This window comes from Colossoma macropomum, unplaced genomic scaffold (assembly GCF_904425465.1).
Source record: "Colossoma macropomum unplaced genomic scaffold, Colossoma_macropomum, whole genome shotgun sequence".
Taxonomy (NCBI): Eukaryota; Metazoa; Chordata; class Actinopteri; order Characiformes; family Serrasalmidae; genus Colossoma; species Colossoma macropomum.
Window position 1 is genome coordinate 40,195,044 of NW_023494802.1, and position 16,855 is coordinate 40,211,898.

The window sequence follows — 16,855 nt, forward strand, 5'->3', positions numbered from 1 at the left end:
TTTAGTACAGTACGCTTCACTTTACTTAGAGTGGACAAATACAACTTATAAGCTCTTATTTGTTATGAACAGTACTTAACAGTTGTTAACAATTCATAATGCATAATAAGCATGGCTATAATGTGTAATGCATTTTTATAAATATTTATAGCCATGTTTATAATGCCTTATGAATGCATTATAACATGTTATGAATGTGTTGATAGATGCTTACAAACGTAACATTCATAGAAACTGTTACCTACATGTTTTGTGTATATTGTGTTATCGTGATCATATAGTGGAAATATTGTGAGTCTGAGTCCCTATCACCTACCTCTTCAAGTAACCCAAATGTAGCAGAACAGCCAATGATTGCTGTAATAATGAAAGATGAAAAATTACAGTCAAAGTCAAAAGTGATCCAGTTGAGCCCTACAACTGCAAGATCAATGCTACAGCTAATCCAATCTGTTGGTTTGGGGCCAACCCATTCTGCTACCTGGCAGCAGAACAAGTAAATGTTGTATTTGAGAGGACAGTTCAAAGGCCAAAGTCAGTTAATTGTCTCATGTGATCTGTTTGTATGATTGTAAAGGCTAAGATTGAGAAGGCCTAGTCATAGTGATGGCAGCAAAGCCTGTGTTTGTTCCTGCTCCATTTAGTAACAAAACCAAGCGCGACATCACTGTGGATCAACAAATAGTCTTTCACCTACAAGTGATAAAAAACAGCATGTGCTATACAATCAGAACATGTGGCACTTTCTGAAAAGAAAAAAAAAACACATCTTTACAAATTATGCAAAGAAACAAACAAAGAGAAAACACAAATACATTTGATAACACTTTCTATGAAGCCTGTATTTATAAATAGCTATAAATGTACTTGTATCTCTTTGTAACTTGGTAACAGAGCTTTGTAAGCCTACTTTTAAACTCTAATAGTGCCTCATGAGTCAGTAATAATGATGATAATAATGATAATTCTTTGATGACTTATAAGCATGTCATTATAATGTCTTTTAAACAGATAATGACCTGTGGGTGTGTGTAAATTTTGATGAAGCTTAGTGTTGAAGCTAAATATGCCAAAGAAATGAGCAGATGGTTGTTTTATGCAGACAGAACCTTTTCAAAAATGTCTTCTCAATTGAAAAAGTAATAGTGAAAAAATAAAAATTCAAAAGAAGATGTGATTTTTGAGGGTTGTGCATAATGTGATTTGATTTTGTCCTTACCAACATGAACAAAAAAAAATAAAAAAGCATTACGTTCATCAAAGTGTCTTTCAGGTTTTGCCAAAATACAGATTTGACTTTTTTAAAGTATTGTTAAGAGCACAACTCTTTTGGTCCAAAGGTGATGTAAACAGCTGAAAGGTTTGAGCGAAATCCTGGACTAATGCAGGTTGCAGGTCACTCAAATCTTTTTTGCGCCATTTTGGCAATAACTCTGGACTCCTCAGTGCTGATTGCTGATATGAGGTTGTAAACTCTGAGCATAAACTGTGTGAACACATCTGACCTAAATGCCATAAAAGCAAGAGTAATGTTTTCTGTGCTGTTGAACTTTCTCTGCAGTTCTGTACTGCTTTTGTTCAGGACAGGTTACATTAACTTCTCCCAGAAATGCCCTTCATGATGGAAGCGTACAGGAGTGTCTGTCATGTGATCAAAATAAACACCCTCCCATCCTGGTTTTGGTGTATAAAGCTGTGAGTGTCTATGCTCTCCTGCACTTCTCTCAAAATGGATTCTCTGCTGAAATATTTGGACTGGATATCTGTGGGTTTGGCCCTGATAGGTGGTCTGCTCTCTCTGCTTCTGCTAGAGATCTTCAGGTTGAACTCCTCCAGGAGCCGGTTCCCTCCCGGACCCAAACCACTGCCCTTTGTGGGAAACATGCCAGATCTCATAAAGAACCCAAAAGCCCTCGCCAGATCGGTCAGTTTTATATGTTTTCTGTTACTTAGACAGCATATGACAGTGTGATCATGTCATGCATATGTATTATGTGTTATGAAGCAACCTTTAATAATCCTCTAGCAGGTGGAGAATGTTTGATACCTGATATCTCTTATCTGTAAGCTACAAACACTGTAATTGCTTTGCAATTGACAAGCCAACTAAGGCCGACTTAACATCACCTTCTGTCTTCTCACCACTGCCTTTCATCTCCTGTAAAAATTTGCACTCAAGTGCACCGCAAAGACCATGGCAGATGGCTGACACACATGTACTTAATGCGCCTGCAGGAAACAGAACCGCTCTCTATAGCAAGAACTGGAGTCTGTACAACTGCAACATATAAAGCAGAAAATAGATTGTTTGAAAGTCTTCCAAGCTTCAAATGTCAGTGTTTATGGACAGTGTAACCTACACTGTGAAAGTGAAAGGAAACCACTGTGAGCTTGGTGCTGTTAGCTTGCTATGGCTAAAATGGCTACTTAAATGTGATTTTGTGAAATTATAAGCAATGGTCATGTGGCTGTTGGTGCATCAGGGCTCTATGATGTTACAAAATCTCAAAACCCATAGTGGTGTCTGTAAGAAGTGGAGTTTCTTATCTAGACATCTTATATCTTATTTTATAAACAAAGGGAGGCTGGTCTTCTTTTTCTCTGACTGATAGGAGACACTGGGCCACTGCTCTATAGTACACTTTGGTAGCCCAGCCTCACCCTCCGACACTCCACTCCACACAAGATTCTTTCAGTTCGTTTCTGATAGACTACACACGTTTGTGAACGCACTTCCATGTAGCAGGTTTTATCAGTCTGCCAGGAAGAAAAAAATTGTAAACAGTTGTTTTGGGGGCCACTGTAATGCTGAACAGTTGATTCTGTACAAAAATTGACACAAGATTACTGCATCTTTGTGACTGAGCTCCAAGTAAGATGTGAGACATATGAGTTTCTATTTTTTATGAAGCAACTTCACTCATGTTCAGCAGGCAGAAGATTCTCCACATTGATGAGCTTTTAGTACTTTTGTGTTCATCCATTCAAAGGGAGGAAACTGGCATGAACCCACTCCAGCAGGATATCATGAATGTATAAAGTAAAAATTGCCTGAAACCATATTACACACCCTATGTGAAAATGTGAATTTCTTTGCCCAATGGATAGATAACTAGTTAAGCCAATAGTTAGGCTTTAAGTTGAAATATTTACTAAAGAACTCATTGTGAAACATACCAAGTAAAGAATTTGTATGTTTTAATTAAAGAAGCCCTAAAAGATCATGGATTCAGATATTTTATATGTTTCTTTTTACCATGATCATGAGTTAATTATTATGCTCCTTGTATCATTATCACAGGATAAGAAATGTCATTTTTCCAAGAAAACTTAACGTAAAACATCCCAACGAGCAAAGTATTTTATATTGTCTTTAATGCAATGCACCACTCTTTTTTTGTTCATCCCTTCAACCTGGCACAACCTGTACCAACATGCTCCATATTATTGAAATAGCAGTAGGCATTTTTCATTTAGAATTCTTTACTTTGATCAATTTGATAAGCAAACAGCCTTTGCTTATCCAATTGCTACTCCCAAAATAATGTTCTTTTCTCTATGAAATTTGTAGTGTTATGTTAGCACAGAGATAACAGCGGTATACATTCACTCCTCTCACAGGGTTTAATAATATGTATGTCAGCCCTGTCTTGCTTTTGAAGTTGTGTTATAGCAGGTAAATAACATCTGTGTGTGGAGTATAATTAACTGCTCATCTGCTGAGGTCTTCAGCTGATCGTTGATAATATTAAGATTTGTATTGTAAACTGGCCAGTGAATACGGTGTCTGTCAAACTGTTGCATCCTACACTTTTCCATCAATCTTTCACTTCCTATTCAGATGCCGAAATATGGGGAGATTTCTTCATTGTACTTGGGCAGGAAGCTGGTAATCGTGTTGAATACCCTGCAGATAGTGAAGGAAACTTTTGGTCAGAATGGGGCCGTGTATTCTGGAAGGCCAGCTGTGCCAATACTAGACTGGATTACCAATGGGCATGGTCAGTAACACAAGACTCATGAACTTCTTTTTTTTTTTACTTTTTCAACTGTGATATATGCCTCAATATTGCTTTTTCATCTGTAGTGTGAGATGCATTCTTCAACAGAAGACTAAATAGATGCCATTCTCTTTGACATTCAGTCCTGTTTTCTTGTTTATTCTATCATAATTCACCTCTCTCTGCCTCTCTCAGGTATCCTGATGGCCGCATATGGTCATTCTTGGAAACAGCAGCGCCGCTTTGCTCTGCACACGCTGCGCAACTTTGGTCTGGGGAAGAAAACGGTGGAGGAGCGTGTAGCCGAGGAGGCTCAATACCTCATAAAAGAGATGCTCAAGCAGGAAGGTAGTCACTCCTGCATTTCCTAACCTTTTGAATGGATCAGTATAGATGTTAGAGTGGGTGCTCAAATGAACTCAGGGGGTAGTGCCACACCTCCAAAAGTAATGAGGCAAAACTTCATTCCAAATTCATTATCTCTGAAGAACATAAGGCTGTTTTCATACTCATATTCTAAAATCTGCAACAATTTTGCAGGGAGGCAGATTTAAATGTTTCAGATCATCCAACTAATTTTAATATAAGATAAAGACAACATGCGTAAGCACAAGTAAGTGCCACCCTTGGCAGTAACAACTGCAACCAACCTTGTGATGAGTCTTTTACGTCACTGTGGAGGAATTTTGACCCACTCTTTTTTGCAGAATTGTTTTTTTTCGACTACACTGGAGGGATCTTGAGCATTACCTTTTAAGGTCTTGCCATGGCATCTCAATGGAATTCAAGTCAGGACTTTGGCTTGGCCACTCCAGAACCTTAATTTTGTTGCTTTTGAGCCAGTTAGAGTTCGACTTGCTTGTGTGCTTTAGATCATTGTTCTGCTGCGTAACCCAACTGCGCTTGAGCTTTAGGTCACAAACTGACAGGTGGACATTCTCCTTTAAGATTTTCTCATGGTTCCATCAATTATGACAAGTCATCCAGGTCCTGCAATAGCAAAGCAGCCCCAGGCCATCACACTATCATCACCATGTTTGATTGCTGGTATGATGTTCTTATTGTGGTATGCAGTGTTAGCTTTATGCCAGAAACAGGACCCATGTCTTCAAAAAAGTTCCACCTTTGAATCATCAGTCCATAGAATATTATTTCAAAAGTCTTGGGGATCATCTAGATGTTCCTTTGCGAATGGGAGACAAGCCTTTGTGTTAATTTCGATCAGCAGTGATTTGTGCCTTGCAACTCTCCCATGGGTGCCATTTTTGCCCAGTGTTCTTATTGTTGTGGATTTGTTTACATTGACCTTAAATGAGGCAAGTGAGGCATGCAGTTATTCAGATGTTCATCTGGGTTCTTTTGTGACCTCCTGGATGAGTCACCCATGCACTTTGAAGATTTGAGGAAGTATGGTCATGTGACATATAAGGTTCTCCATCCTGAAAAAGGCAAGATGTCACAGACTTACCAAGTGAAAACTCATCAAGGAGTGGAAGGAGGAAAGGGATCTGCAGATGGCAATGATAGTCCAGCATGTGGAAGGAGAAGGTGAAGATGTAATCAATGCATTGCAGCTTTCATGGAGATCCTCCCCTTGTCCAAAGTTAGATCACCTCATTTTGCACCAACAGAAGTCTTAGGACATTGTCTTCAAATGGTGTCCCTCAGTGTTCCGGTCCAGACCTGGACAGACAACCATGGCCCAGCACGTCATTCATCTTAGGATGAAACATCAATCCAGCAGAGGCTTTATAGGGTTCTGTGGAAATTGTTGGAACCCGTTAAGGCAGAGGTCCATACAATGCTGGATGTGGCTGTGATAGAATCTTCAGGAACTGAATGGTGCAGCCTGATTGTCAATGTTCCAAAACCAGATGGGTCATTAAGAGTCTGCACCTATTTTAGAAAGATCAATGCCGTGTCTAAATTTCATGGATACCCGATGCCAAGGATTGATGAACATTTGGAGAGGCTAGGGCATGCACAGTACATCACAACCCTTGACCTTTTAAAGGATACTGACAGGTACCAGTGGCAGAAAAGTCTCGGGAATACACAACTTTTAGAACACCTCTCTGTCTCTTCCAATTTGCTGTCATGCCATTTGGGCTTCATGGTGCACCAGCAATGTTTGATAAACTGTGTCAAAGGGATGTGAAAATTGCTGTGCAGTATACCTGGATGATGTGGTCATCTACAGCACTAACTGGGAGAACTACCTCAAACACCTGGAGTCTGTTCTTCAAAAGATAGCCACTGCTGGTTTGACTTTAAATGTCAAAAGTGTGAATGGGGTCAGACAGAAGCACAATATCTAGGAGATCAATTAGGAAGAGGTTTGGTCCAACCACAGCTTGACAAAGTGGAGGCCATCAGGAATATGCTTTATCCCTCAGTTTCCCACCATCGTGACTCCACTAACCGAACTGACTTTGAAGTCTGCAAAGAATCCAGAATCCAAGGTCCAGTGGGTGAAGAGTAAATTGCTGCCACAGGAAGCAAGGTATTCTACAGTGGAGAAGGAAGCTCTTGCTATTAAGTGCGCCTTGGAGAGTCTCCGGTACTACCTGTTAGGCAGAGAATTCATACTATAAATGGACCACAAAGCACTAACATAGTTGAATACTGTGAGGGACCATAACTCGCAGATCACAAGGTGGTAGTTTGTACTGCAGCTGTTTGTCTTTCATCTCTGTCACAGGAAAGGAACTCAAAATGTCATGGCAAACTTTACTTCGTGATTGCCCCACTTTGGCAATCCAAGAGAGATGGTGGGTGATGTGACAGAACGAGTCTGCTTGTTGTCTTACACACTACACACACATACACACACATTCTGTCTCTGTTTTAGCAACCTTTACTCCTAAACAACCTCCTTATTTCAGTTACATGCTAGCTTGGATACTTACCACAGCATTAGTTTGCTAGTCAGAAGACAGATACTTCTAATGCCACATGCTAATGTTTATACTCACCTGGGGATCAGCATTTCAGCTTTTCTTTTCTTTTCTTGCCTTGTCTTTTCTTTGACAATTAATGTTTTCTGCCTGTGGTTTATTGTTTGTGACCTGATTGATATCTTTTATTTGCTGTGTATGTATGGAAGATATATGTTAAAGGGCTGTGGTTGTGATGTTTGTCTACCCTCCCTTTTTCTCTTGAGTGGTTTATACTGGTTAGCTTAACCATTAAGGGGAAGGCTACAAAACGGGTTAGTCTCTCCTTGTTCAAGGGGGAGAGAGGGTGATGTTGTGGAGCACTCAGTGATAATATTGATTGGTAAAGAGTAGGATTTTAGAAGAAATGCTCTGCTGTACATACACTTTGTAAATAGCTTTATTTTTTTCTATTTTGTTAAGGTGTTGCATTTGTGCAGTTTTTGCACCTTTTCACTGCACCAATAAACACTCTTACACTGAATGTGCTATTTTGGTCTGCCCATATTCCTTGGATACTTATGGCCTTGTGACAGTCTACACTATCCTCACCAGAGCTAGGTGTGAAACCTATTTATGTACCATCATGTGATGTAAATTAAACCTATAGCTCTAGATTTTTAACAGTTTATAAAGGTTATGCATTACATTATCATTTATTACTATTTGTTTATTGACTTGGCCGTTTATAGTTAGGCTATTTTACTTGGCATTGTTCACTGAATATTTGCTCAAATAACAGTCTTAAAAGTCAGTTCTTATACATTCTCTACTGCAGCTCTAACATAGTATGTCAATCACTGATAATGGGATAAGAGCCAATTTTTCTGGCCCATGAATATACAAGTGCTAGAGGTGACATTTTATTGAATTTGACTGTCAGGGTTCTGCTGCTGTATTTTTCCTCATCAAGTCCACCGTCCTGCCATTTTGTTTTAAAGGGAAGGCTTTTTACCCCATCCACCCAATTATGAATGCAGTCTCCAACATCATCTGCTCCGTTGTCTTTGGGGACCGCTTTGAGTATGACAACAAGCGCTTTGCTAAGCTGCTGGAAATTCTGAATGAAAACATTCGGCTTGTTGGATCAACTGCGGGACGGGTAACAACCAGCTAGATCTTTTCTGATGATTATTGATGCTCAGAGTCAAGCCATATCGTCAGTATCGTCAGATACCTATATTCTAAATTAATTGTATGAATTACAGATATTTTGAAATCATTCTGTGCCAATTTCCAGATTAAGCTTATATGTAGGCTATATGTAGACAATTGACTACCCTCAGAACCAAACAACCAAACAACCAGTCACCTTTAATGTATATACGATGAGATGCTAATTTAGCCTTATGTCATCATTTGACTTCATTGTAATATTTTCATAAGTAGCTCTTGAAAATAAGGTTCTTGAATATAAAGATCCTTCAAAAATGTAATGATTTTAATGAAATCATGGGATATTCTTTTTCTGCAGATCTTCAACCTGTTCCCCTTCATAAAGCACTTCCCAGGGCCACACCAGAAGGTGTGGCAGAATGCCAACTCCTTAAACGATTTCATCCGTGAGGCTGTGGAGGAGCACAGGAAGTCTCTGGACCCAGAACACCCACGGGACTTCATTGACGCCTACCTCATGGAGATGACCAAGGTGAGAGCTCAAACAGCAGCAGCTGAGAGATCACTGTGACGGACCATAATGTTGCAATGTCTCAACCATTAATTATCAACAATGCTAGAAAAGACGTTATGCTGTATATGGCTGCAACCCTTTGCACTGCAAAAGCGTTACCAGATTAAATAGTACTCATTGACTGACCGACTGAGTGACTGATACTATTCCAGGAACATGCATTTGTAAGCATCCCCCAAAAGAAACAGTAGCTGACAGTATACACCATTAAAACTTCAAATGTAGGGCTAACATACACATAATGTAAGAAAACAGAAAAACCATTAATTGAAACAAGTCGTTGGTCTTAGAACGACAACAAAAGGTCTTCCTAACTGCTTCTTATGTTTTTTTTAAGCTACATTGTATAAGATCATTATATATAGACATAGTCAAGAGTAGTATGAAGCAAAAAGTGGATTTGTATGTGTTTTTTAAATACTTTTTACAATAGTGCTATAGACTTAAGAATTAGAAAAGTTCTGGCTTTTTTGGCTACCAACAAAGAAACTTTTTGGAGCTTGCTGATGGAGTTCAGCAGGGTGGGAGCTCAACAGTATTGCGGACAATGGAGACACAGAGCTGGGCCAGCGGAATGTGTGGATCGAGCCGCTTACATGAGTACAGCTGTTAGAAACAAGCAATGGGTCCGCATTGGAACTAAACCCAAATGTTGTGCTACATATAGCTCTGTAGTCTCATCTTACACCCTGTTAGCACAGCTCATCCAGCTAATGCTAGTGCTAAAACTGCTGCCCAGAAATCAAGCATAAAGCCAGAGCAGAATATCATTCCCAGTCACTTCATTCACACAACAGATTTGAACCAGTGCAAGGCCTCCGTGAGTTTTCTAAAGGCAGTGAACATAATGCAGGAAGAACTGGCTAGAGTGCCCCAGTACAGCCACAAAGACCCAGTCTACAGCTACAGCAGACAACATTGTTTTTGGGGATGAGTCTGTTAGTGGCATGAAAAATCAAAAACTCATAGTTCGATGTGAGTTGATTGCTCAAGCTCAGCATCCAGTCATTTATCAGTGGTCCCCTGCAAGGCTACTTGGATTAAACTCTTGGCTACATAAAAGCTGCAGTTCAAATGGACTGAATTTTACTGATAACTTTAACCTATTTTTTGGGAAGAGAGAATTGTTAGGTGAGATGGACCACACACCAACAAGAGAGGAGTCAAATCTCTGACAGAGAACCTCAATTTCTCCATGTGCAACTTATTCATCCTCACTAGTGGAGACACATGAGCACTATTACCCAAGGACTCTGTCGTCACTCATGAGAACAACATCCCCCCCACTGAGAATGTCCTGACAGAGCTGCATTCATTGGGTGAGAGACATAATATTATTCTACCATATCAGCTGTTGGAGACACCAAAACCACATGAACACTCAACACTATCCTTCATCTCCACCTCCTCCTCACGCAACCTGATCCTCCCACCAATCATGTTACCCATGACCCAAGCTGGTATCAGCTGGGATGAGGCTGTCGCTTTCCCTGTCAGCCAGCCTTCAGGTACAGTAAAAAATCACCCCAGCTTCTCCTCCATGTTCATCTACTCCCTCAGGGACCCAACAAGCCCCCTCCCATTCACCACACTAATCAAGCAAGGAGTTAGTTAAAGCTGCCATGCTGAAGCTCAGTCAAACTGATGAACTATTAAAGGCAGCTTCCTCACTACCTGTAGCACCTCAAAGAAAGAAACATGCTCCTCAACTCACTGGAAAGGCAGCTTCGCTCTCTACACCATTGTCAGCAGGAGCTTCACCCACCCTCTTCCACTGAAATGGAAAAGGTCACCTCATTCTCAAATAACCAAGCAAGTTGTTATTTTTTGGGTCCATGATGCTGCAGTGATGATGTCAGCAGTACCTGTTTTCAAAACAAGCTTGAACCCTGTGTGCCAGTAATATCTCCCATTCCAGTACTTACCAGAAACAGAAATATTCGAATTTAGAATTCAAATATTCTGAATTTGAATATTCAGAACCATTAGCCAACTGTGTTTGCACACAGAGGAATTAGACCTCCGCAATTAATTCATCCATGCAGTGAAACACGCACATACATGCACACTTGTGAACACACACACTAGGGGGCAGTGAGCACACTTGCCCAGAGCGGTGGGCAGCCCTATCCACAGCGCCTGGGGAGTAGTTGGGGGTTAGGTGCCTTGCTCAAGGGCACTTCAGTCACGTACTGTCGGCCGAGGGGATCGAACCGGCGACCTTCGCAACAAAGACATCAAGACCAGATGTGTTTGCTTTAAGAAAAAGTTTTTAAATAACAGCACAGCTATGCTTTTCATGAGTAAAATATGCTCTGCACCATGCAAACTGTCTGATTCTGTTGATGTTCTGCTGAATAGCTTCAACTCAAAAACTGTCAGTGTTATGGATGAGATTGCACCAGTTAAAGTTAAAACCATGTCACACCAACAGAAAGAACATTGGAGGAATGCTAATGCAGCTCAACTCCAAAAGAGAATATAGGAGGGCTGAACACAGATGGCATAAAACCAAGCCTTAGATCCACAAGGAATCTTCAAAGGTAGACAGTGTGATTACAATATAATAATATGCAAAGCTAGACAATTATTTCTTCAGCATTATCAACAATATCATTAACAATAGCAAAATACTTTTCTCCATGATCGACAAACTAAAAGTAATAACCAGTAGTAATCATGTTAGAGCCTTTTATTACACTAATAACAGTCATGGAGTCTGCTAATTTAGATCCAACTAGACAGCTTACTAAACTCATAACATTACAGTGGATACAACGGGTCAGAATTAGGAAACAAATCCACAGAGAACACTAAATAGTAGGAGTGGGAAATAAAATGTGTGTAGTAATTACAAAAAGTAGCTGGTAAAAAAATGGGCATCCAAAAGATGTTGTGGGCAGGTGGAGTAAAATTTGCTACCCTGCACATCATAACAAGGTTTTTTTATATCCAAGAACCTTAGTGCCTTACACTAATATTTACAGTATTTGTATCTTTTCCAGACTGTATCTAATCCAGAGAGACTTACAGAAGTGCTTTGTTGTCTACTTGGAATTTTGTTTTCTTTATGCTAGTGCAAATATGCCTGAGTTTAAGGGTTTAAGGAGGATATCAAGCTGTAGTACTGCCAGGAGGTGTTAGAAGTGGAAATTTTCAACCTGCATTTGTCCAACACAGCCTATAATGAATCAATTATTCTATCAGCCTACAGTCTTCTTTGATAGCTAATGTGTTACCAATGAACACATCTCTTTTTGTTCTGGGCAGCAAGAGTCAAAAGAAGACTCTACATTCCATGAGAACAACATGATTATGTCCACTACTGACCTTTTCCTCGCTGGGACAGACACTACGGCCACCACTCTCAGATGGGGCCTCATTTACATGATGGACCACCCTGATGTGCAAGGTACATAACAGTAAAGGCCAAGTTTAGTCAACAATACGAAGATAGCAACATTCCTTCTGTAATGCTATGATCAAATGCAATTTGATGCGACTACATAGAAATAATAATGTAATGTAGAATATATAACAAAGCAGTAATAATACTGCTAGACCTTGAAATGTTAATAGACCAGTTAGTAAAACTGCATAATTTTGTTTTTATGTCTGTTTGACCACATGTCAGAGCGCTGTCATGAGGAGATCATACGGGTGTTGGGTTTTGACCGCTCTCCCTGCATGGATGACCGCACACAGCTACCATACACTTACGCCACTATCCATGAGATCCAGCGCTGCTCTGACATTGTCCCCAGTGTGGTGCATGACACCACACAGCCAACACAGCTCCGGGGATACAACATCCCCAAGGTAATGGAGGGATAGAGGAATGGCTGGTAGTCATTTAAATATGTGACACCGAAAAGGCAAGTAATCCGAAAGAAATGGAAAGTAATCAGACTATGTTACTTTAATATAGAAATCCTTTGGATTAGGTTACAGTTGCATTTCTGATCAAGATATCAGTAATCTGTGGAAGAATATATTTTTAAAGTAACCTTCCCATGTACACTCCCACAGGTCAAGACACTTTGACTTTAAGGCAGCATCATGTGAAAATTGATATTTTTTTGCTCTTGGGGTCCTGCTACAGTGGCACTTTTACACCACTGTTGTAAATATAAATTGGACTGTGAGCTCCTCTCATGTACAGCTGTACATGTGCATTTGTTGATGAGCTGTAAGATATAGAATCCAACTTTCTTTTGTGTACACTTTTTTTTATGCCAGTATATGGATGCTACAGATTACGCTCGCAATTGTGCAGAATTCAGCACAACACCAGCAAAGACAGCATCAGAAGAGAAAGAATCATGTTGACTTATGAGGCAGAATAATATTACAGGATTTTATTACAGGAGGTTGCAAACTTTCAAGGCTTATTTGGAGTGTAATTGACAAAGACTGACCAAATTTCTTGCTGTGAAATGAATGTATTTCTTTGCATGCTAGCCTGAAAAGGGACTGAGGTTAGATGACTTTTGGCATCCCAAAACTACAAAATTCCATGAGAAAGGAATGACACAGAAAAGGTTACAGCCTACGTCGCAATTTTTCATAAATAACATTGGCAGAGATGGACACTCTGGCATGATTTTTGTTGTTTTCCCATTAACTGTGAGACTGTCTTGCATTCATTTATCTTTTTTAGCCCTTGTCAATGAGTAAAAGCCAGACTGAGATTTACTTTTTTTCAGTTTCTTCCTCAGAAACTCTCTCTTCTTTCTCTTCTCCAACAGCATCTTCTTCTGCCTCATTGCAGCCTCTGCCATGATCTCCATGCTAGGAATACCAAGCTACTTCTTTTTATAGCTAGCTGAGTTGTTGGTGTGTGACGTAGTGTCTTAAAGTGTCGTGCAGTTCCTGTCAGAGGTCTGGTGCCCACTCCTCCAAAGTTACATAGTGCTATAGCAAGCATATCAGGCCTGTAGTGGTAATGACAGAGATGACATTCTCCCTATTATAAGTCAGTGTACCATCAAAATACTTTTGAAGGGAAATTGTTACATGATGTTGCTTTGATAGAATGCATATTTTATGTGTGGTGTTTTTTTTATTTTTTTTGTGCCATGACAGGGAACAAGGGTCATGCCCAACCTAACGGTCATCTTGACTGACAGGAAGCACTGGAAGTACCCGGACACTTTCAACCCAGAGAACTTTCTGGATGAGAAAGGACAGTTCTGCAAAAATGACTTCTTTGTGCCGTTCTCTCTGGGTGAGTCTGATGTGTCTACAGCAGTGCTAATGATCTACGCACATTACTGCCAAATAACCTTCAACAGCACAAGGGTGGGCAAAAAATGTATCATCAAGATACTTGAAGACATTTTCACAACACACAATACATATCACAATATTTAATTTTTCTCAAGTTTGAAGAGACAAGTGCCACATTTAATTACTGACATCCATATTTTGAGTACGATTTGATTTCATCATTTTATATATGGCTCTGCACTAAATCAAATTAAACAGGCCAACAAACTATTGCCAAACCTTATCTTTAGCATCAGACATAGAGGTTAACATATAGATGTAGATATTTAAAGGCTTAGAGGCAAAAATGTCTGTTCTGTCTTGTTCTGTTAGCTTATGAACAAATGCCCAAATGAGCCATGGATATTTACAAAAAGCAAAAAATGATTTGTGCAGATAAATAAAACAGAATTCACTAAGTTACTTTTATTCTAGACAATTTAATGCTGCACTATGTATTTTTTTTTTATTCAAAATGAAAAAAGCTATCATAGTCAGGAGAATGAAAACAAGATCAAATATGAGGAGCATGCTCTGTTGTGAGTCACCCTGTAAAGCCTGAAATTAATCATTTAAAAGTCAGAGGTGTCACCTGGGGAGTTTTTCACACCATGTCATACATCTTTACCTATTACCGTCACTTGCACAGTTTCAAAAAGAAGGTCTGGCTCAATGGTCAGGTCTCAAATGGTCTCAGAATCAACATCATGCTGAAGAAGAAAATGATGACAATAGTAGATAATTCACTCACATACTCAGAAGACACGTCCTTCACCAAGTTTTGACCGTGTTATCTTGAATTCACTTTCAACACACAATCAACAGGTTCACCTCCTCAGGAAAGGGGTCTGAAGCACAATACATGTTACAAAGTGTTCTTCCACATGTTGCGTGCAGTTACACTTTTTCACCAGAGATGTCTCCAAATCCCCAAATCTTATATATTATCTTTAATAATTAATATGTGACTGTTTTCTTCTATGTGAATGGTTACACTACTGACATTTTAAAGCTTATTAAAATGTCCAGTATGAACCAACATGAATGCAAAGACTACATTTGTAACTGTTTGTGTACACTCATCATTGTGTGTGTGTGTGTGTGTGTGTGTGTGTGATGCAGGTCCAAGGGTGTGTCTGGGTGAGACTCTGGCAAGAACTGAACTCTTCATCTTCTTCACCTCTCTGCTCCAGCGACTGAAGTTCTCGTGGCCTCCTGGAGCTCCACCCCCAAACATGGATGGCATAATGGGCATCGTCCGCTCTCCATTCCCTTTCAATACAATCTGCCTCAGCAGAGAGACCTTTCAGTGAAACTGACATAAACTTACATACATACATAAACTGACATTACTGACATAAAGAAAACAAATGGCAAATAAATATTATAAAATATATAATTAAAGTTGTTGTCCCCAGGAGTCGTGTCACTGGTGTTACTGCATAACAAAAAATCCCTTATTTTTAAATAAAAATCATATTGATGACATCACTCAGCTTTCTTTTACCTATTTTCTGAGGATCTATGAAGAAAAGCACCAACACCAATGAGGATTGGTAACACCAGTGACTGTAAAATGCTTTTTTCATTAAAGATGTCACTGGTGTTACCTTTCTTATGTGTAACACCAATGAGGATCAGTAACACCAGTGACACCCATGGAGAGACAGAAAAATGTACGTTTCTGTAGAATGACCCATATATATTGTTTTGTTTGTTTGTTTGTTTTGACCAAGCTGTCTATATTACTAAGATATAATGATAGTCACTGTAATATAGCTGTAAAATGTGGCCATAAAAATAAAACTCTTTAGTAGCAGATAAACAGCTCACACTGAGAGATAGCCAGGCTAGTAGCCAGCCAAGTAAACAATGAGTGCCCTTCACTTTTCCTCATCTAAACTGAAAGCTGTTCATTTTTAAAACATTTTTTTTATTTACCGACTCATCAAAAATGTACTGCTGATATCAATACATGTAAATCTTGTCATGTTGATATTTGTGTTTGAAAATAAATTTGCCAGCCTCTTTGCACTAATCATATTTAGTTTGATACATACATATATATTTTTTTTATGCATTGGAATCCACTTTTAGGATTAAATAATGTAGAGTTTTATTGAATTAATTGTGTTTGCTTCAATTTACCTTACTTTTTTCTGGCAAATGTTGCATTTATGTTGGAACTTCTCTACTAATTCAACGTTCAACTGAATTGTTCACAAATGTTGCTCTCTGCTAAAATAAAATTTTCCACTGAAGCTAGTAAGCGCAAACATTTTCATTCACTTGTCCAGGGATGAACAATACACTAATCGCAATTGACCAGTCGACTGCACAGTCTACTTTCATAGATCTCACCTCATTACATTTACATTACATTCAAACAGGCTATCAAACGTCAACACTTTCTTACTGCTTGTGTTGGTGAGTAGGTAAACCTAATGACTGGCGTGACATGCAGCAACTGCCCTGCTGCTCTTTAATTTACTACTTGCTACCATAGTTACTTGTTAGCCTGCCAAAAGCACTGCTGAGGGTTTGTCCTCTAGCAATATAGAAAGTTTTCATTTGTCGTTAGCCGGTTCATGTGCTGCCATTTTTGGATTTTTCCTTTCATAACTTACACTAACTCTTTCAGATAAGTGTGTAACCTAGCACCAAGAAACTGAAAACTTACCACTTCCATCATCTGCATGATTTGCCAAGTAGCCATTGCACTTCCAAAGAAGGGGAATGTTGAGAGGCATTTTTGAACTATACACAGTGACATATTTGCAGCCATAAGTGAACTTCAGACGAAAATAGTGAAAGAATTGAAATCTCAATTAAGTGCCCAGCAGCCCAGCAAAGCCCAGCTCAAAGGCAAAAGCTGCTAACATAGCATCATTTTGGGTGAGTCATGCTATTGTGAAACGGTGAGATGGTCAATGAGGCCTTAGTCGAGGCAGCAGACTCGT

The 16,855-nt window shown here is 39.4% G+C and overlaps 1 protein-coding gene across 1 annotated transcript; it reads left to right on the forward strand.

Moving 5' to 3' along the window:
• Positions 1-1,569: 1,569 nt before the first annotated feature.
• LOC118822205 (cytochrome P450 2B4-like) lies at positions 1,570-15,253 on the forward strand. Its single transcript, XM_036591145.1, has 9 exons — positions 1,570-1,924; positions 3,842-4,001; positions 4,197-4,349; positions 7,879-8,039; positions 8,412-8,585; positions 11,898-12,039; positions 12,262-12,446; positions 13,713-13,854; positions 15,018-15,253. Exons 1-9 carry the CDS (start codon positions 1,706-1,708, stop codon positions 15,206-15,208), a joined length of 1,527 nt encoding a protein of 508 aa, XP_036447038.1. The 5' UTR covers positions 1,570-1,705; the 3' UTR covers positions 15,209-15,253.
• The last annotated feature ends 1,602 nt before the right edge of the window (positions 15,254-16,855 follow it).

Coding starts and splice junctions, on each gene's coding strand:
- LOC118822205 (XM_036591145.1), top strand. CDS start 1,706: ATGCTCTCCTGCACTTCTCTCAAAATGGATTCTCTGCTGAAATATTTG. Junction 4,350..7,878: donor AGAGATGCTCAAGCAGGAAG/GTAGTCACTCCT, acceptor TTTGTTTTAAAG/GGAAGGCTTTTTACCCCATC. Junction 8,586..11,897: donor ACCTCATGGAGATGACCAAG/GTGAGAGCTCAA, acceptor TGTTCTGGGCAG/CAAGAGTCAAAAGAAGACTC.